This window comes from Diorhabda sublineata, chromosome 9, assembly GCF_026230105.1.
Source record: "Diorhabda sublineata isolate icDioSubl1.1 chromosome 9, icDioSubl1.1, whole genome shotgun sequence".
Lineage (NCBI taxonomy): Eukaryota > Metazoa > Arthropoda > Insecta > Coleoptera > Chrysomelidae > Diorhabda > Diorhabda sublineata.
The window spans coordinates 155,630-177,684 of NC_079482.1; the positions used below are offsets into that span (position 1 = coordinate 155,630).

Below are 22,055 nucleotides of genomic sequence, written 5' to 3' on the forward strand. Positions count from 1 at the left end.
GATAGATCAGGGTTGCTCCAAGAGAATCTAGTCTGCAAATAGACATATTTTACCACTGATTTCTGGATAGGCGATGTCTTTCATAAAGAAAAACACAAAATAGGACCTAGTACTGAGTTTTGGGGCACTCCGCGTTCTATTTGTTTGCAAGAAGGTGGTGGTGATCCTCCGAAACCGTAGTACTGCAATTTGTTGATCGAAATATCATGATTAACACAATCGAAAGCCGTAGAAAAATCACGAAAAGTTGTTGGAGTTGAGTTTTGGCTTGTTACTTGTTTGAAAGAGGAATCCAAACGATGAAGGTATTTCTACTTTTATCCACATCCAATACCCGTGAATTGTACGAAAAGGAAATTCTAGAAAACAGAATTCAATAGCAAAAACATTACCTTGAGAAAATGACATTTTCCCTCGTTTTTCGAACCAAAACGATAATAACCGGATAATCGAAAATATTTCCATTTCGTTTTGGTAGTTTTCCAAGGAAAAAGAGACAAATTAAACCCTTAAAAAGTGACGGAAAAGATGCGGTGTGAATATTCTCACGTTGATTCAAAGGTCAAGTACACGTATAAACGAGATTTTTTTTTTTTTTTTCAAACGGAGTTCCTTCTACGTTTGATTATTTTCAGTCGAGGGGCATTTGTATCTGAAAAATGCAACGTAAGGATTCTTAGAGTAGGTTTCGTTAAGTCTATCCTAGTTTATATGCAATCTCATCATACTCGATACGCTCTTTAAAACGCTGAACTACGATTCTATATAGATACTTCAAAATTACTTAACATATTCTTCAAGATCTAGTTTCTCTTCAACGCCATCTAACAGTCCAATAACGAAACTCCAACCTTGAGAACTGTATTACCAACGGTCGCTTCAATATCCAATCCAATCGACTATAGTTTTTTGAGGTTAGGTGTCATATCGATGGTTACACGCCGTTCATTATTTTAGATCTATGGTTTTAATTTATAGACAAACTACGTGGTAGATAGAAACGCCAGAACAATCGCGGAAAAATGTAGACGACGAACCGTCGAAATTTCACGCGTACATTTTACGATTTTAGTAGAAACGTGAACCATCAACTTGTTATAGTGATTCTAAAGACGAATGTACTAAAATTCTTGAACGAATAATTTCCGAGATTCCAGCGACACTTTATTCAAAGTGCCCAAAGTTCTTTCACCTCTTCCATCTTCATTTGAGACGGTAAAACGCGAAGTCATGTGGCAAATTGAATGAGACGACGACCGAGAATCCATCCCAAGCACACAACTTCTAATCGTTGGAATAATTTGAAAACAAAACAATCAAACTAGAGAAATACAAATAATTTTTTCATTGTGGGGCGTCGTTTTAACATTCGCACGTTTATTCAATTCAGTTTTTTCAATTACGTACTTTTTAATTAGGAAAAAAAGCTACGAGGGGTTGAAATACAATTACGTTCACGCGTCGGTAAACAAAAAGATTTAACAATTAGAATGTATGGGTTGGAAATTAAATATTTTCCAGCAAGTACATTATCTAAAGGTGTAAGGAAAAAATACCTCGTTGAAACTTGTATATTATTATCTCGTTACATTCTACCCCTTTTCTATTATGAAAGTTGTAAGGTACTTTACAATATTTCTCGTTGTCTTTGCTGGAAAATTGAATTCCGTTTTTATGTTATTAAGTTCCACCGACGTTTTTTCTTAACAAAAGCTTTATTAAACTCGAACCTTGTTCGTTAAAAAGGGGGAATAAAATTTTGCTAAAATCGAATTATCAATTCTATTCGGGTAAATTACAATTCGGCAAGTAAGAATTTTTTTGATCGAAATTGAAAGATTTCTCCATCTCGGTTAGGGATTTATAATTTATTTTATATTATATAAATAGAAAATTTCGATAGATTTTTCGTAGGTCGTGTCTTCGGGGGTATTATTTATGTTATAAACATTATGAGAGTCAAATGAAAAGTCTTAATATCCTCAAGCGCTTTCCCGAAACATAAAAATGACACATAAAAAGTAATACGTCAATAAATAGGTAATATCTGTTCCCACCAGATGAACAAATCAAATTTCAGTTATGTTTTTAGCTATAAAATAGTCCAAGTTGAAAACCATTTTTATTAGTTTAATAACGAACCAAAATATTATCATCCGATCAATCAAAAAAGATGAAAAATAATTCACAATCCGCAATTTTTTTCTATTCAATATTCTACAAATTGAAATAAGTGTTTTATTGGTGAAGAAAATACATCCACTCAGGGGTTGAATTTCCGATAAAACTATAAACAAATATTTCGACAACAATTTGTTGAATGAAGACAAAAATATAAAAAGTTTTAAACAAGTATTTTTGGTTATATCGGATCCTTTGGTTTACATATATTAATTCAACGTTTTTTTTTTTTTTAGACATCTTGGAACGAAATTTTTCCTTTTTGGATCGTAGTCGACAACAGATTTATATCACTAGATGCATTTGAATTTTTTCTTATCTATTTTCAACAACAGAATTAAATGATTGATTAGCTTGAAGTTGAAGGTTGTTTATTGAATCCTACTATTAATATTAACCGCCGATGTGTCCTATCGTAGGCGTCTAATTTAACATTCGTAATGAATTCTAATTGTTTACGTAACTATCATCACGAAATTTAAATGAGCTCTTATGTATAATAGAGGGTACGGATCCGTTTAAGTACCCCAATTATTCAAACGTGGATATTGGATGCTGGTATGCATAATTTATACGTGTACAATAGAAGAAAATAAACAAAATATAACCAACAACTATACATAATTTAATTGAATTAAAAAATTTACAAAAACTATTTATTCTCCTCGAAAGATTCACATCAAATCTAGATATTATGTTGTCGAACTGAAATACGACACTCTCCACAATATATTTGAATATTATTTTTAATTAATGTTTCAATATAAAGAAATTTATGATAGTTAATGCCAGTTTTCAACGTTCAAGTCTGCAACTTATCGATTTCCACCCAAATACGCGGTATATCAAATCTAAAAACTGATTTAAGTTTTTTCGAATTTCGGAACGCTCGAAAAATATATTAATACAAGCAGAAAAAATTTTAGAATCGAAATTTTTAAGTGATAAAACGACGAAACTACCACGTTATCTGTGCGAATCCATTTTTATTTCGTGATATTTCTAAATTACTACCTTCATTTCGAATATCATAAATAACAAGATGACAGGAAAGCAGGGCGGTTTTCATATCTATGGTGTAGGTATTATCATATCAAAAAACCGGATTGTATTCTACTACATTAAGCCACGTGGATGTTACGTGCACAAAGACGTTTTGAAACTGAATCAAATAAAGAAGATGCAGTACAAAGTAATCGTAATATTTTACGAATGGTGAAAAATATCTACTTTTAAATTAACTATTCTCGTCGAAACGATTGTAGAAAATGTTTGTTAAATTTTTGGTGGAAGCGACTTGGCATTCGCCAAATTTACTATAGAGGAGGAATATCGAAGAAAGGAAACTGAAAGACGTTAAACCACGTATATAAAAGTTGAAGAAGGAAACGTTGTAGGTGACGAAGAAGAGAATGACGGAAACAAACAACAAAGAAAAAGTGATAAATAAGATGAAAAACAATAAAAGTCCCAGAGATAATGGTGTAGTTTTACTAAACGTCCCGTACAAAATTTTGGGAAGAAGATTGGAAAAAGCGACAGAAGGAATAGATGTAAACTTCGATAATGAAAAAAAACAAAGTTTTTAAAGTACATAAACGTGATGGGATAATAGAATTGGAGGTAGAAGATTTGGGTGTACTACTAGATAATAAATGAAGGAAATCGAATAAAGAATAACCGACGGTTGTCTCAGAAAAATATTAACATCGATTTTCCAATCTACGAGCTCGACAACGCCGAGACACGCCCTGACATAAGCTTGTAAAACTTGGATAATGACTAACAAAACTAAACAGAAATTGAATATCTGGGGGAGGGAATTTTTGGGGGAAAGCAGACAAGGTTTGGATGGGCGAGGAAATCAAATCGTGACATTTATAGACTTTTTAATGAGTCACCAATCAGGGCGAAAATATTGCATTTGCTAGATCACTTAGAACGAATTGGCGAAGAAAAACTCTTGAAAGGAGTCGCGTGGAAGATGCCAAAAGGTAAGAGATGAAAAGGTAGACCAAAAGAAAACGCCGAAAAGAAGTAGTGGAAGAAGATCTTGGAGAGACAGCGTGTTGGGATTGGAGAGGAGATCAAATCATGACATTTACAAACTTTTTAACGAGTCAACAATCAGCGCGTTTATAAAGACGAAAATATCGCATTTGCTAGATCACTTAGAACGAATTGGCGAAGAAAAACTCTTGAAAGGAGTCGCGTGGAAGATGCCAAAAGGTAAGAGATGAAAAGGTAGACCAAAAAAACGTCCAAAAAAAAAGTAGTGGAAGAAGATCTTGGAGAGACAGCGTGTTGGGATTGGAGAGGAGATCAAATCATGACATTTACAAACTTTTTAACGAGTCAACAATCAGCGCGAAAATATCGCATTTGCTAGATCACTTAGAACGAATTGGTGAAGAAAAACTCTTGAAAGGAGTCGCGTGGAAGATGCCAAAAGGTAAGAAATGAAAAGGTAGACCAAAAAAACGTCGAAAAGAAGTAGTGGAAGAAGATCTTGGAGAGACAGCGTGTTGGGATTGGAGAGGAGATCAAATCATGACATTTACAAACTTTTTAACGAGTCACCAATCAGCGCGTTTATAAAGACGAAAATATCGCATTTGCTAGATCACTTAGAACGAATTGGTGAAGAAAAACTCTTGAAAGGAGTCGCGTGGAAGATGCCAAAAGGTAAGAGATGAAAAGGTAGACCAAAAAAACGTCGAAAAGAAGTAGTGGAAGAAGATCTTGGAGAGACAGCGTGTTGGGATTGGAGAGGAGATCAAATCATGACATTTACAAACTTTTTAACGAGTCACCAATCAGCGCGTTTATAAAGACGAAAATATCGCATTTGCTAGATCACTTAGAACGAATTGGTGAAGAAAAACTCTTGAAAGGAGTCGCGTGGAAGATGCCAAAAGGTAAGAAATGAAAAGGTAGACCAAAAAAACGTCGAAAAGAAGTAGTGGAAGAAGATCTTGGAGAGACAGCGTGTTGGGATTGGAGAGGAGATCAAATCGTGACATTTACAAACTTTTTAACGAGTCACCAATCAGCGCGTTTATAAAGACGAAAATATCGCATTTGCTAGATCACTTAGAACGAATTGGTGAAGAAAAACTCTTGAAAGGAGTCGCGTGGAAGATGCCAAAAGGTAAGAGATGAAAAGGTAGACCAAAAAAACGTCGAAAAGAAGTAGTGGAAGAAGATCTTGGAGAGACAGCGTGTTGGGATTGGAGAGGAGATCAAATCATGACATTTACAAACTTTTTAACGAGTCACCAATTAGCGCGAAAATATCGCATTTGCTAGATCACTTAGAACGAATTGGTGAAGAAAAACTCTTGAAAGGAGTCGCGTGGAAGATGCCAAAAGGTAAGAGATGAAAAGGTAGACCAAAAAAACGTCGAAAAGAAGTAGTGGAAGAAGATCTTGGAGAGACAGCGTGTTGGGATTGGAGAGGAGATCAAATCATGACATTTACAAACTTTTTAACGAGTCACCAATTAGCGCGAAAATATCGCATTTGCTAGATCACTTAGAACGAATTGGCGAAGAAAAACTCTTGAAAGGAGTCGCGTGGAAGATGCCAAAAGGTAAGAGATGAAAAGGTAGACCAAAAAAACGTCGAAAAGAAGTAGTGGAAGAAGATCTTGGAGAGACAGCGTGTTGGGATTGGAGAGGAGATCAAATCGTGACATTTACAAACTTTTTAACGAGTCACCAATCAGCGCGTTTATAAAGACGAAAATATCGCATTTGCTAGATCACTTAGAACGAATTGGTGAAGAAAAACTCTTGAAAGGAGTCGCGTGGAAGATACCAGAGGTAAAAAAAAAGTGAGTTAGACCCAAAAAACGGTGTAAAGATGCAGTGGAAGAAGACCTTGCGGAGATTAACATCTAGAGCTGGAGTAAAAAAACAAAAAAACGGAAATAGTGGAGAGAAATTACAATACTGTGGATCTAAATGGTCTGCATAGAAATAACTTTCAATTAAACAATAATTATGAACTATTTTGACTAAAGGCATGTCTATTACGAATTACTTCTTATAATTCTTTTGTAAACTTATGGAAATTGCAGTGTTGCCAACCGTTATTTTCCCATGACTTGGGGAAATTGATGAATCTTTATATAAAGCATTGCGACGTTGTAAACGTCAGAATTTTTGTTTCAGTTCAACCGCCAGCGACCTCATATCAAGAAGAGGAGTATTTTCTAGACGATATTACGGATCTGTAGAGCAGGTAAACGTCTGATATTACCTAGATTGCACAATTTAATTATTCGATACTTGAATTAGCCGAATTCCATTTGTATAAATACACGCTGAGAGCAATTTCATGATAAAAGTTTATTAATGAAATGTTTTCAGCTACAACAACCCGAAGTAGACGGGCAAGAGCACTGTAGACGATTTAGGATAGAAAATGGGGATTCTCCAGGCGAAAAAGACGAAGTAAGTTTCATTTACGATATAGCGGTAAATATTTTGATTCCTCCGGGGCCCAAGTATAAACCATATAAATTACAACGCAATTTGAGAAACGTATTTACGAAATACCCGACACACTTTCGTAAAAATACCGTTCAATTTTTGTAATTTTTGGACGCCCGGTATATATTAAACACCATTACGAATTCTCGATAACCTAAAGATGTGTTAGAATGGTAAAACTAATATTTTTTCAACGTATAATTTCACGAAGTAATTTCATCGCGTCGCCGCGTGGGAAATAAAAATTTCGTACCGAACGATTTTCCGAAAAAAAAAAAAAAAAATTACGTCCGCATATTCTATGCATACATGTATATATTTTACTAAGAAAACGTAAAGGAATTCATGATTTTCAGATGTTCGGATCGCCGAGCACTCCGGTTCTCGAAAATCCGGAATATCAAACAAGATGGTACTTCAAATATTTTTTGGGAAAATGTAAGTCTGAATAAATTTTATAATAGATATTCATCGTACGCGAAATACACGACTGACCAAAAGCTGTTAACCAACTTGGACGTTATGTCAAAATATAACGTACATCGAATTTGTTGTTTTATAGTCCAGTCATCTTGAGCCAAATTAAGTGAATTTTTCGGAATTGTACATTTATTACTATCAAAATTAATAAATTTCAATTTTCTTCTTCTCCATCTTCTTCTTCTTCATGCTTCTCTTCTTCTTTTTCAACGACATTTGTCGTAAAACAGTCATTATAGTTTCCAGGAATTCGCGATTGAAATATTGGTGAATTGCAGGTAGATACCAAATACTTAATTTAATCTAAAAGTAAACGAAAAATGATAATTATATATATATATATATATATATATATATATATATATATATAGCAATTAATAATAATGTGAATTTGATCGGGATTGTCAGTTGATAATTCTCTGACGGCGCGCTTAACGCCCTATATCTCGAAAACAGTACGAGGTATAAAAAAATGTTGTTTACAAAAGTTGTAGATAATTAAATTTTCTACAATATCGATAAGGGATACAAGTGGCGTAAAACCTATAGAAAACGAGATATTTAAAAAAAAATCGTTTTTTGTGACGCCCAATTTTTAACGTGGTAATTCCGAGGTCGACTGCCTATAATGACTGGACTATTAATATTTTACAGGGCAGGCGTAAGCTAAATAATTAAAGCAACTGAATGTATATTTGAGTAAATATTTAAATGAGAATTTCATTATGCAATCAGCCTTATTTTCTTACCCGACAACTTTTTAATTGGCTTCTTTTATCAATAAAAACGCAGTTTTGTAAATATTTAAGAATAAAATATACCTCGATTTAGAAATTGGAAATATACGGTGTTATTTGAAAAGATGAATAAAAAATAACGTAATTTGTTGTTTAAAAATTATAAATTCTTATTTTTTGTTGTTACATATTTATTTACAGTACATCAAAATTACGTTGGACTGGATAACGACAAATCACCTTTTTTTCTTAGTATAGTTCTAAATGAAGATACCAATACCTGCGTGCCTCTATGTCGAGCAATTTTATTCAAAAAAACCGTAAGTTTCAAATTGTTTATTAATTTAAAATATTTAAAAATGTGTAAGGGGGGGCGTCAATTATTTATTTACGTGAGGCGTTCACTCAAAATCCAAAAAGGTTCCAATAGTCAGACCGTACAAAAGTCTCCTTGGAATGAAATTTTTAAAAACGTAATTAATGAACCCCCCCTAACGTATCAACAACAAAAACTGCTTATTTCTTTAATTTCTCATTTTGTTTTTACACGTTTATGTTCCTAAATGTTCTCGATTTTAGGTCTGTTCTGTTTCAAAATTATTATCTTTGAGTCTTTATTAAAATTTGATATTAAAACTAACAATTTGCGTTTTTATATTAATTAATATCAAAATATAGAATTGAATTCACGTTTTATAACATATTTCGTGGTTTCGTTAACGAAGTTTTATTTTCTTTATCGTATCGATGATCTTTTAGTCTATTTTCTGAATACTGTGATGTCTGCCCTATGTAGGCGGCGTCAAAATTAATACAATTATTTATAATTTGCCGGCGCGGTACATCAAAAATCGCGTTTTTGCCACAACATCCGATTTTGAACGAATTTTGTCGCGTTTACCATTGAAAATGTCAAACTTGGACACAACACAAGTTTCGGTTAGTTAAGTATCGAAGTTGCCGACTGAATTAATGTTTCGATGAATATTTTTAGGGGACGCAGAAAATATCGTTGCCGATATCGCAACAGAAAGTTTTAACGGTTAAACAGATACTATCGAATTTTCCGAATATCGATAAAATCGATAAAGGTCCGAAAGAAATATTTTCACCTGATATTCAAAAAGATTTATTACTTCTAGAGGAACAAGAGGGTTCGGTCAATTTCAAATTCGGGGTTATTTATATGAAACAAGGTCAAAATAGCGACGACGAAATTTTGAGCAATGGTAAAAAATCGTCGACCCTTCTTAGAATGAATCTTTAATTATTTTCCATTTTAGAATATGGAAGTTATAGGTTCGAACAATTTTTATCGTTATTGGGAGATAAAATCAAATTGAAAGGATGGGATAAATATAGGGGAGGATTGGACATTAAAGGTAAAAATTTGTTAAACGTTAAAAATTTATTATCGTATCTTCTTCTTCTTCTTCTTTTCAACATTTCAGGTGACATGACCGGAAAATTTTCCGTTTACACTATATACGAGGGTCACGAGATTATGTTCCATGTATCGACGTTATTGCCCTATTCCCGCGACAACCGACAGCAAGTTGAAAGGAAACGACATATCGGAAATGACATCGTTAACATCGTCTTCATAGACGGCGAATGGGAATCGTCGGAAACGGCGCACTCCCAATTCAACCCGACTTGTATCAAATCGCAATTCACACGTATCCTTTTTATCGATCGTCCTAAAACTCAAACGCATTTCTTTCGAAAAGGCGTACGTCGATTTTACCGCCAACCCTATTTTTTTGAGATTGAATGAACTCGACATGTGTCAACTCCAAAAAAAAACAAATCGTCCAAAACCTATGTCCTTTCACCGTCTGTTTGGTACGTATTTCGAAGGAAATAATAATCAAACTACGGAGTATGCCCCAAATATTTATTCCGTAGAGAAAACAGTTGTCGTAGGATTTGATTAAACACGCGATTAAATTTAATCAGGGGTTCTATTCATGTCGCCCCGTTCCGATGTGGAGAAAACGGTTTAAATGGCACACGCCATCTACAGTGACGATTGGTTAATATTAAATTTCGTCAAATCGAACGCTTGAAAAATTCCGACAGGTGTTTCACTGATTAATTACGGTAGAATAGAATAGAAAATTTGGAAATTAGTTCAAAACTATAGCTTAGCATCTATTTCACCCCAAAATTATATTATTTTATAAAAAAATATGTTTTTTACGTTAGTATTTTGAGTTTTTTGAAATTAATTTGAAATTTACCGCGAAAAAGGCAAAGACTGTCATGGCGTCTTTAATTATGTCACAACAGCTGTGTTTGTTTACGACAGTCAATTGTTCAATTCATTCAATAAATAATGAATTCCTCGTATTATAAATACTGTATAGTGCCTCAATGTGATAAAAAACGCCAGACAAATTATTCATATACGTTCCAAACAATAAAGAAATACGAAGAAAGTGTTTAAAAATGGCAAGTAGGAAAGATGGTGTTATGAATTATTTCTGTTAAGATCATTTTGATGTAAGTACCAAAAAATAACTTGATGTATCTATTTATAAATTTTGCAAAATCTACCATAATATACCACACATAACATATAAAATGTTATAACTTAATTAAGTTAAAGTTATTGAAACTTTGTATTCCCTAACCTCAAAATCAATTAAGAATTTTCATTGTACAGTGGGTAAATGCGACTGCTAATTAAATGTTTGTTTTTCATATAATACTTACATATATAAGCTCTAACACTGCGGACTTTTGATAAACAAAAATATGTATTCGATGCAAAACATTTGTCAAGTATAAATGCTTCAATTTTGGGTAAATTGTTTTGTTAAATCTCGATTCCATAGTAAATTATACCTGTCTTTCAAGATTAAACTAATAACAAACTTTATTAATTTAACAATAATTGCTGAAAACTGGAAATAACCTGGTGAGTTTATACGAAAATGACAGCTACAACAGGTATTTTCCAAAAATATTATTAATCTTTTATTATTTTTGTAGAAAAGTTGTTTTTTTTTATTTACTAATTATCATGGTTAATAATTATAAACTCACAGCAATCCGATTTATTATTAGTAGGAACAAGCCACTTGAAACTCATTTCAATGACATAATAATCATAGGAAAGTTTATTGCGTACAGGGACGTCTTTACACAACACGTTCTTAATTATTTTTGAAACTAAGTTTATTTTGTGAATGAATCACGTCTTTTTTTGGAAAAATTAGTTTATTTATTTGTTTTGTAGCTTTTACTTCTGACATATTTTTTTGTTGTCATACAATTCCCTTCATTTTCATCGGTTATTGAAATGTAAGGATCCCAGTCAAATGAAGGATACAAAGTTAAATTGCTTTATTACAGAGTTGGAAATACAGAAAATATTTAAACGCGTTTCTCATTAAAACAGCCTAAACGGTAATCAACAATAACTCTAAGGGCAGGCTTCAGGTATTAAAATGTGAAAAATATGAAAATCAATCAGTAATATACGCAGTAGTTTTTCTTTTCACTTCTAAATATAAGATATTATCTAGAATCACCTAGTGTGTGCAGTGCTGGAAGTCTTCTTCAAAGCAGATCTTTTTCTAACCTTTCAAAGAAATATGAGCAAGAGCTTTTGGTCAGGTACTAGATAGAGAATTGTCCCCATAGGCCTCTTGTAACAATTTTTAGCACTCAGTCGGTGTTGAGAAACGTTCGTTTCAAATAGCTACTGCACAAATGCTGTAATAGTGACGGAAACGTGTTTCGGGACGTGCATAGACAAGTTATCTAGATACCCAAAGCATTAGGGCGCCCTCTAGATGCACAGTTATTTAATAGCCAGTCCTCGTAGATGATTTAGAGTCCACTGTAGTAAGTCGGGGCTTAGGATAGGTAATCAAAACTTCTGTCGGTTTGAAACTATTTGATCCTATATCTGTACCTCTCAGTGCATCGTTGTACTTCACTTTTAATGGTAGTGTATGTCTCTTTCTAGATTTGATTGGGAAACAGAACCCCAAAGATGTATTCCGTATGTCGAAATGGGTTTTGTGACGATTTTATATATTAGAATTTTATTTTGTAATGACAGCTACGATTTTCTACCAATTTTTCTACGTTAGTATCTTATCTAGGTGTACGTCTAGGTATTGTGTGAGCTGTCAGTTATTCAGTGCAACTGATTTCCTGTAATATATTGAGATTAGTATTGTTTGGTCGGCAAGTCCGAGGGAAACGCTTCCTTGAGTTACTCTGGACTCAATACGTTGTATATATTTCCTTGACAATATATTTCTAGACATATTCGCGGTGGTAACAATGGACAACGATAGTCAGTACCGTCTCTCCGTATTTTCGGACGAATCGGTACCGTTATTTGGGCCGGGCCTACCCTGTCCGCCCATTTTCAACGACCCCTACCTTTTCAGGGAGTTTCTACTAGTAAAGCTAATAAACGGTGAGAAGGCTACATTCGAAACACCCACGTTCGCCAGAAAGAGACAGCGAACTCTGGATATGCTTATCAAGGATTTGTATTCAGAACATATGATCGATGGAAGGATGGTAAGCGTATTATTCATACGTATCCATTGTGTACAATGGATATTTTTTAACGTTTAGTTGGTTTAGAATAACACATTTTTTAACATTACTCAAAAATAATTAGTTTATTCATTGATACACCATGATATTGTTAATAATATTTTTAAAATTTGTCTATACTTTTACACAACCTGTATATAGGTACTCGTTTTACCCCTCTTGTCAAATAAAATCACCTTTTGTTGGATCAGAAAGGAAACTTCGGAGTCTGAACGTAAATTGTTTTCTTTCGGTCCCAATTTATAACAATTTTCTCTTATTATCACGAATCGCTTTGAAAAATTGTACTCACCAATAGTTATTTTTATGCCAAGGACTAAAACTGCTACTTTGTAGTATTTCTTCATCCGCGTACAAAACGACGTATAAAATTCAAAACTTTTTCAAAATAGTTAATTACAAACATTTCATTTATTTAACAATATATAATGTACTTAATGCGATGTCAATATTAATTTATTAATTATTCGCAAAAAGTAATGTTGATTGTACCTCCAATATACCAAAATACCAACAATTATTAATATTTATTGGATTGTTTACGGTGAAGGTTATGCAAAATCATCGAAATGAAACTGTCAACTGTCAACTGTTAAAGTTGTGTACTCCGGAGCGTTCCGAAAGTGTTTTGCAGTACGGAACTGTCACTTTCATTACATGGAACACTCAAAACGCAACTAAATGAATACAGAACGAAATATATATTTCGTTGAAACAAAATAGATGAAATCAAAAGAAAATGCAATGTGTTGATATAAGTTTCGCGTTTTGGTTTAATGTACAGGAAAAACATGTCTACAAAAAATAATTTTAAAGTAAATTACAGTCAGAAGAAAGATTACTATCAACGTATCTCCATCTTCGGTGGTTTGCTTAACCACGAAATGTTCAGCTTCAAATTTTGTCTTCAACATTGCAATGAGGCGGTTCTTGTTCGGATCATTACCCAGGAATTTACTTTGCGATACGGTTGGCGTCATTTTTTCGTCAAAAATTTTGTCTACTGAAGTAATTTTTGGTGATATTGAGGATCGTTCCACATATTTGGTACTACATCTTCTGGATATCCGCGGAATAAAATATAACACGTATTTGTATTGCAAATAGATTCGCCCTGTTGTATTACTGGCTCTCGTACGCCGAAAGTATCGATTTTAGGAAAAAAAAAAGGTTATGACATAAATTGTAGGAAATTTTTTTTAAAATTTTTTTGTATACATATGTTTTTTCTGTAAAATGCGTCGTAAAGGAGTTATTATTAAAAAACTGTTTTTAGACGCCATTTTTTCAATATGGCGTAGATACGTAATGGAAAATTTTATATTCGAAAAAAGCACGTCAAAATCTATAAAACTATCAATTTTCAATAACTTTCCAAACAAATTACTAATTGATTTGTTACTTTTTTTGTCTATCATCAATATTAGTTGGTTTTGTTAATACTTTTGCTGTCGAAAATTACTAAAATTTATCACGTGATATATCCGTACTAAACATAAACGTTTGTTATATTTCGGAACTTGAAACAAATGGAATATAAATATAGAATTAGATTTATTACTTACATACCGATCGATACATTCGATTGTTTTGGTTAACATCTATCGAATTACACGCATAAAAAAATCTATTTAATGAAAAGGTGTGAAATATCAAGATTATCAATAATTTTTTTAATTAGTTTTTTCTAACGGATAATCTACGTTCTACAATAACAACCCCCGTTTATACAGGTGATTCACGCAAGTCTTTTATGTCAATAGCATGGAAATGAAACTATACGCATATGGCAAAATACTCATAATAAAATCATGAAAATTTCCGAGTTTGGGTTTTTGGATACGATCTATTTAACTAAAATATTTTTAAAGATGGCCGATTTCCGGTTCTACCGGAAGTCGATAGCAACTTTGTTATTTCAAATAAAACACACAGTATATTAATACATTTTTGAAATCTACGTGAAAGTTTAGTATACTTTTGTCTGAAAACTTTTTTCGAAAAATGCATACTTTTCGAGTTATTAATTTTTTTGTAAAAAATTTTACCGTTGCAGATCCTTCTAAATTATTTTTTTACTAGGATATCCTTAAGGATATGAAGATGGTTTTTGTTCGGTTGCTTTTAGCAAGGTCAGATATATTCGAATCTATATTGGAAAATTTGTCATTTTATACAGGGTGTGTATAAAAAGTGTTCAAAGTTTAACTTCATAAATATCAAATTTCTCTATTTTTTAAATAGAACATCCTGTATATTGATACGTTTTTGAAATCTACGTGAAATTTTAGTATATTTTTGTTAATAAAATTTTTTCTAAAAATGCATACTTTTTGAGTTATTGATTTTTTTGTAAAAAATTTTACCGTTGCAGATCCTTCTAAATTATTTTTTTACGAGGATATCCTTAAGGATATGAAGATGGTTTTTGTTCGGTTGCTTTTAGCAAGGTCAGATATATTCGAATCTATATTGGAAAATTTGTCATTTTATACAGGGTGTGTATAAAAAGTGTTCAAAGTTTAACTTCATAAATATCAAATTTCTCTATTTTTTAAATAGAACATCCTGTATATTGATACGTTTTTGAAATCTACGTGAAATTTTAGTATATTTTTGTTAATAAAATTTTTTCTAAAAATGCATACTTTTTGAGTTATTGATTTTTTTGTAAAAAATTTTACCGTTGCAGATCCTTCTAAATTATTTTTTTACTAGGATATCCTTAAGGATATGAAGATGGTTTTTGTTCGGTTGCTTTTAGCAAGGTCAGATATATTCGAATCTATAATGAAAAATCTTTCATTTTATACAGGATGTATATAAAAAGTGCTCAAACTTTAACTCCATTAATATCGAATTTTTTTGTTTTTTTTTAAAGAGCACCCTGTATATTAAAACATTTTTGAAATCTAGGTGAAATTTTAGTATACTTTTGCCTGAAAACTTTTTTCGAAAAATGTATACTTTTCGAGTTATTAATTTTTTTGTAAAAAATTTTACCGTTGCAGATCCTTCTAAATTATTTTTTTACGAGGATATCCTTAAGGATATGAAAATGGTTTCTCTTCGGTTGCTTTTAATAAGGTCAGACGTATTCGAATCTATGTTGAACAGTGTTTCATTTTATACAGGGTGGGTATAAAAAGTGTTCAAAATCTAACTTCATAAATATCAATTTTTTTTTATTTTTTTAAATAGAACCACCCGGTTTTTTCTATTTTAATTCATTCGGGGGTAAAAAAATAAGGCATATTAAGTCATGTATACTTTCCTTCACCTAAACCTTACCGTTATCCAGATATCAAATTTTTTCTAAATTTTTAGAGAAGCAGGTGTAGTCTAAATTTTATTTTGACCCGTTGATACAAGCACTAAGAAATAAAAAAGTATTCTTAGAACCATCTTTGAAAATATTTTAGTTAAAAATATCGTATCCGAAAACCTAAACGTAAAAATTTTCATAATTTTAGTATATATATACAAATAGTTTTAACTCATCTTGGGACACCCTGTATTTAACAGCGGATAAAGGATCTCCCTGTTTTAGTCCTGGGTTGGTCTGGAAACATCTTTGATTTCCCTTTATCATCGTTTTTTTTTTAAATTTTCGTAACATTTATAAGCTTTTTTGAAATACTAAAATCGTTGGAATCATTTCTGATTTGTCTTTGTCAAAATTTTGTATCTGTAGTTTCCGTATTAATTTTTTTTTTTTAACATCGTTACTATTATTGTCATTATTTACGATACATCTATCGAATTACACGCGTAGTTTTTCAATATTCCAGGCTATGTTGAATCGTCGAGCATTTTCCGACGTTTTGGCCGACACTCCACGCCATTCTAGACTCAAGGAAGATTCGCGTCAAATAGAATTCGTTCGGATAGGTCAAGCTCTAAAATTGGAAGCTATAGTTCGAGGCGACGCCCCGACTAGTTTAGCTTCCGCAAGTTGTAGTACGGGTACTGTGTTTAAAAAATCGCCGTGGGAAGCGAACTGTTTTTATCCGGTATTTCCGGTCCAATCGATAATTTGCGCGGATTCGTGGGGCGATAACAGACTCGTAATAGGAACTGAAGAAGGAGTTTACGTAGTTACAGGTAATATTAAACGGATTCATCGAAAAGAGCGTGTACGTAATTCGAATTTGTAGATGGTAGTTTTCATCGTTTGATATTCGATAAGACGTTACAAGTTCGGCAACTTAGCGTGGTTGAACCTCATGGTATATTTTTGATGCGCGGAGGGCATAGTAATAAAGAAGGGAAAATATACGTTTTCCGTTTGTCTCAAATCGAAGAATTGGCCGAAGCTAAATCTCGTTTGGACGTTAAAGAACATCGATTGGAAAAAACTAGAGGAACGAATTTATATTCATTATCAAGACCAGGTAATCGAACAGAATTTTATTTGAATAATTTGTTGAAATTCGCCTTTTCGTATTTACAATTATGTAGGTGACGAATTTTTCCGTGTGTTATTTAAGGAATAAAAAATAAATAAAATGGAAAGACAAAAACAGATACCGTCGTATAAAGGCACGTGTAATCGAAACGCTTTATTAGCGAGAATAATCAAGGTTGACAACAAAAAGATAAATATAATAGTCCAGTCAAATTAGACTTAAAAGCTACATAAATTCCCTTCAAGTTGAAAAAAATGAGTGTTTTTCGCGATTATCAGCAAATCAGTGAGTTTTATCATAAAAATACTTCCAACAAAAATTGTAGATCATAAAATTATCTACAAAAAACGTATCAATACTTTTTTTCCTACGAGCCACCGTTTCTGAGATATAACGATTCAAAAAGTTGTAAAAGTTTCAGATTTACTGTCGTATTTAATGGCTGTACGAGATGCAGAACAACATCACCGAACTTTAGCAGCATCTTCGTCGATTCATTATTAATTTGATGAACTTATGACAGTTCCAACCAGTCAACAGAAATTTCTTATAAAGCCTCACAACTCTTACAATTTTTTAAATCGTTATATCTCAGAAACGGTGGCTCGTAGGAAAAAAGTATTGATACGTTTTTTGTAGATAATTTTATGATCTATAATTTTTGTCTTAGGTATTTTCATGATAAAACTTATCGTTTTGTTGAAAATTGCGAAAAACTCATTTTTTTGACGTGCGGAATATTCAAATTCAATTCAAATGTATTTTAAACAATTTCCCTCAGAACTTTTTGAATGATTATATCTCAGAATACAGGTTTTTCTACGATCCACCGTTTCTGAGATATAATGATTCAAAAATTTTTGAGGGAAATTGTTTAAAATACATTTGAATTAAATTTGAATATTCCGCACGTCAAAAAAATTAGTTTTTTCGCAATTTTCAGCGAAACGGTGAGTTTTATCATAAAAATACCTCAGACAAAAATTATAGATCATAAAATTATCTACAAAAAACGTACCGATACTTTTTTTTCTGCGAGCCACTGTTTCTGAGATATAGCGATTCAAAAAGTTGTAAAAAGTGAAAGCATTCAAGACTTTTACAACTTTTTGAATCATTATATCTCAGAAACGGTGGCTCTTAGAAAAAAAAGTAATAAAATGTTTTTTATAAATAATTTTGCGATCTACAATTTACGTCTGAGGTATTTTTGCTAAAAATTGCGAATAACTCATTTTTTTGACGTGCGGAATATTCAAATTTAATCCAAATGTATTTTAAACAATTTCCCTCAGAACTTTTACAACTTTTTGAATGATTATATCTCAGAAACGTTGGCTCATAGGAAAATAATATTATTACGTTTTTTTCTACGAGCCACCGTTTCTGAGATATAATCATTCAAAAAGTTGTAAAAGTTCTGAGGGAAATTGTTTAAAATACATTTGGATTAAATTTGAATATTCCGCACGTCAAAAAAATTAGTTTTTCGCAATTTTCAACAAAACGGTGAGTTTTATCATAAAAATACCTCAGACCAAAATTGTAGATCATTAAATTATCTACAAAAAACGTATTAATACTTTTTTCCTACGAGCCACCGTTTCTGAGATATAACGATTCAAAAAGTTGTAAAAAGTGAAAGCATTCAAGACTTTTTGAATCATTATATCTCAGAAACAGTGGCTCTTAGAAAAAAAGTGTTCATACGTTTTTTGTAGATAATTTTATGATTACGAATTACGAAAAACTCATTGTTTTGACGTGCGGAATATTCAAATTTAATTCAAATGTATTTTAAACAATTTCCCTCAGAAATATTTGAATCATTATATCTCAGAAACGGTGGCTCGTAGAAAAAAGAGTAATAATACGTTTTTTGTAGATAATTTTACGATCTACAATTTTCGTCTCAGGTATTTTTGCTAAAAAATGCGATTAACTAATTTTTTTGAAGTTGAGAACATTCAAATTCAATTCAAATGTATTTTAAACGAATTATTAAATTAGAAACTTATGTGTCTAAATTGACCGGATTATAAGAAGCGTTTGCTTTTATAAAAATCTCGAATGTTAGTTTTCCATTATTTTTATCTCGTTATATTCCGTCTCCATTCATCTATACATGAATTTAATTAGATCTTAACGAGAAACAACCATCGAGATTAATAAGTAGTAGAGAATCGATTGGCTGGGAGATGAAGGTGATAAACAGCAAATCATCTTGTTTGTTATAAGTCTACGGAATCATCGTATTGCGTTTAAATTCCATCTAGTTCACTCTAGTTTCACACTCGATATTTGATAACCGATAAGCAACTGATTTAACCAACTCGATATACGTTCACTAGAAGAATTAGATGGTTTGATGAACCAACCGAATCGGAAAAAACCGAAAATTAAAAGTCGAAGTTATATAATTTCTCCTAAATGCTGTATTTTTTCGAAAAAAAAAATGTCACTTTGTCAATGTTTCTATTTTTGTTTCGACCACCCAAATTGTTCGTTTTTCGACACTTGGTGTTAAATTTTTAAATGTAACCTGTATAATTGTAAATATTTAGTTGCTTTTATGAAAAAATATCACAAAAAGTCAAGTTAATGTCCCGAAGTTTGGAAATATTTTAATTATCTCTCGTACGGTTCATACAATGTTGAAATTTTACATTCAAACTCTCGCATCCGGAGTAATTTTCCGTACCGTGTTTCATGACCTACTTTCTTTAGTCCTTTAACAGTATCCTTTCATTAGAGTTATCTTTATATTCGTTTCCTGTCGATTAAAACTGCCTCCATATTTTCGCGAATTGAGAATAGACCCACTACCATAAATACCATGACCGCAATCCAGGTTTTCCAATACATAAACATGTCTAGTATTAAAGAGCTATTGTTTTAGGTGGATCGAAGTTAAGAATGTGCGTGGTTATAGGAAAGAAACTTCAAATGTTTCAATGGAAGCATTCGGCAGCTTGGACAGCTTGGTGTCCTTCAAGTGATACAGATACCGTAGAAGGATTCACGTTTTTGTGGGTGAGCCTCGTACAGAAAATAATAAAACAATTCTTTATCAATTAACGAAATTCGCATTTCAGGAAATTAGTTTAAACGAAACCCCTACAATGGTAACGATCCTAGACAGCGGTTGGAGTCCGAGTTCACCGACCCACGGAGACACCCTTGTTTGTGTCGGATACAAAAATCACTGGGATATCGTTAATGGCAGAAGCGGATTAGCGCAACATTTACATACCGTCGAAAGTGCCAAAGCGAATTTAGTAGCCGCTCTAGATTTATACGAGGATCAAGAAGTACAACTACTTTTATGTTATAATCGTAAGTTGTATATAAAATAAAAACACACAATTATACACTTATATTATACATTCATGTTCTAATAAAATACCAATTGATTACTTTTAATTGTCGAATAAATGTTTACCGTTTCTTCAACCTAGTTGATTTAAATCCGAACTAAGTATTTGTTACTGTTGGTAACACTATGAAAGATGCCTATATAGCAATCGTCCATGTATTGAATAAGGACAGAAATAAAACGTTCTTCTATTGACATTTTCCTATGTTCTGTGTTTGTAACAACGATCTGTGCTTAATTTTATATTTGCACGTGTTTTGTTGAGGTTTGGGACGAACGTAATATATACCAATTAATTACTTTTAATTGTCGAATAAATGTTTACCGTTTCTTCAACCTAATTGATTTAAATCCGAACTAACTAATAAGTATTTGTCACTATATATTTACTGTTGGTAACACTATGAAAGATGCCTATTTAGCAATCGTCCATGTATTGAATAAGGACAGAAATAAAACGTTCTTCTATTGACAGTTTCTTATGTTCTGTGTTTGTAACAACGATATGTGCTTAATTTTATATTTGCGCGTGTTTTGTTGAGGTTTGGGACGAACGTAATATATACCAATTAATTACTTTTAATTGTCGAATAAATGTTTACCGTTTCTTCAACCTAATTGATTTAAATCCGAACTAACTAATAAGTATTTGTCACTATATATTTACTGTTGGTAACACTATGAAAGATGCCTATTTAGCAATCGTCCATGTATTGAATAAGGACAGAAATAAAACGTTCTTCTATTGACAGTTTCTTATGTTCTGTGTTTGTAACAACAATCTGTGCTTAATTATATTTGCACGTGTTTTGTTGAGGTAATATTTCCTCAATCAATTCTTCATCAAACAAATCTTCTAAATCTCGAAAAGCATCCATATTTAATTATTTGTATGACGAATATTTTCAAAAATCAACTAATCAAATATAGGTATAATAAACAAACTAACCTAACCTAAGTTATTTGGCAAATAACTCGTTTTAATCGGAGGTTTACTTTATTAGAAGGTAAATAATAGTTAGAATGGAAGTGAAAAAAACCGGCCTTAATATTTATGATGTATTATATTTTCAGACACGTGTCATTTTCAAAAAATTAATGAAGCGAGCGCATCGAATACAAATTTCGATTTCCATTGGAACTCCGTTCCGTCAGATGTAGGTGAGTTGAAATAAAATGTTCACGTACTAATAACATCACATAATCTATTCTTAAATTACATTTTGATGTAAAGTATCGGTATTTTAAGTGCTTTTAAAGCATTCCATCAAGTCATTTCGTGCGACTGGAATTGAAAATGAAAACTCGACTTTAAAACAAAAAAAATATACCAATGATAAGTAATTTATTATGAATTCTATTGTAAATATTCATTGTATTATATAAGTATGAATTAATTCTTAAAAATATACTGAAATAGTAAATGCTTGTAGCCAAAACTTGAAAAGGGTTGTGATGCTATACACAAACGTCGTAATTTATTTTTTTTAGATAAAAATATCGATGAAAGATTATTTATAATAAATAAAATTTGTTTTAGTTTGTGCTTTTCCATACCTTATTGCTTTCACGCAAAATTCTATGGAAATCCGTTTGATAGTCAACGGAAATCTAATACATACAATGACAATGCCTAAACTACAATTAATCGCCTCAAAAAATGACATTTTCTTCGCAACTACTGCTCCGGAATTTTTCCCTAACAAAACCGACCGATTGTTAGTGGACGTGAGGCAACAAGATTTTCAGAAACATTCGCCACCTGGCAGTCCTAACGGTAAGTTTCCC

The 22,055-nt window shown here is 32.1% G+C and overlaps 1 protein-coding gene across 7 annotated transcripts in view; it reads left to right on the forward strand.

Moving 5' to 3' along the window:
- LOC130448885 (GTPase-activating Rap/Ran-GAP domain-like protein 3) overlaps nucleotides 1-22,055 on the forward strand; it is a 65,327-nt gene that overhangs the window by 41,388 nt on the left and 1,884 nt on the right. For 6 of the 7 annotated variants that reach the window (XM_056786459.1, XM_056786460.1, XM_056786458.1 and 3 more), the window contains 14 exons: nucleotides 6,358-6,427; nucleotides 6,556-6,639; nucleotides 7,035-7,116; nucleotides 8,097-8,215; nucleotides 8,890-9,124; nucleotides 9,179-9,277; nucleotides 9,347-9,574; nucleotides 12,178-12,443; nucleotides 16,274-16,586; nucleotides 16,640-16,876; nucleotides 19,791-19,924; nucleotides 19,987-20,227; nucleotides 21,342-21,428; nucleotides 21,808-22,044. In XM_056786459.1, coding sequence (XP_056642437.1) covers nucleotides 6,358-6,427; nucleotides 6,556-6,639; nucleotides 7,035-7,116; nucleotides 8,097-8,215; nucleotides 8,890-9,124; nucleotides 9,179-9,277; nucleotides 9,347-9,574; nucleotides 12,178-12,443; nucleotides 16,274-16,586; nucleotides 16,640-16,876; nucleotides 19,791-19,924; nucleotides 19,987-20,227; nucleotides 21,342-21,428; nucleotides 21,808-22,044 — 2,432 coding nt within the window. Of the gene's footprint in view, nucleotides 1-6,357; nucleotides 6,640-7,034; nucleotides 7,117-8,096; nucleotides 8,216-8,889; nucleotides 9,125-9,178; nucleotides 9,278-9,346; nucleotides 9,575-12,177; nucleotides 12,444-16,273; nucleotides 16,587-16,639; nucleotides 16,877-19,790; nucleotides 19,925-19,986; nucleotides 20,228-21,341; nucleotides 21,429-21,807; nucleotides 22,045-22,055 lie in introns of all 7 variants that reach the window. The other variant, XM_056786461.1, reaches the window with a different exon arrangement.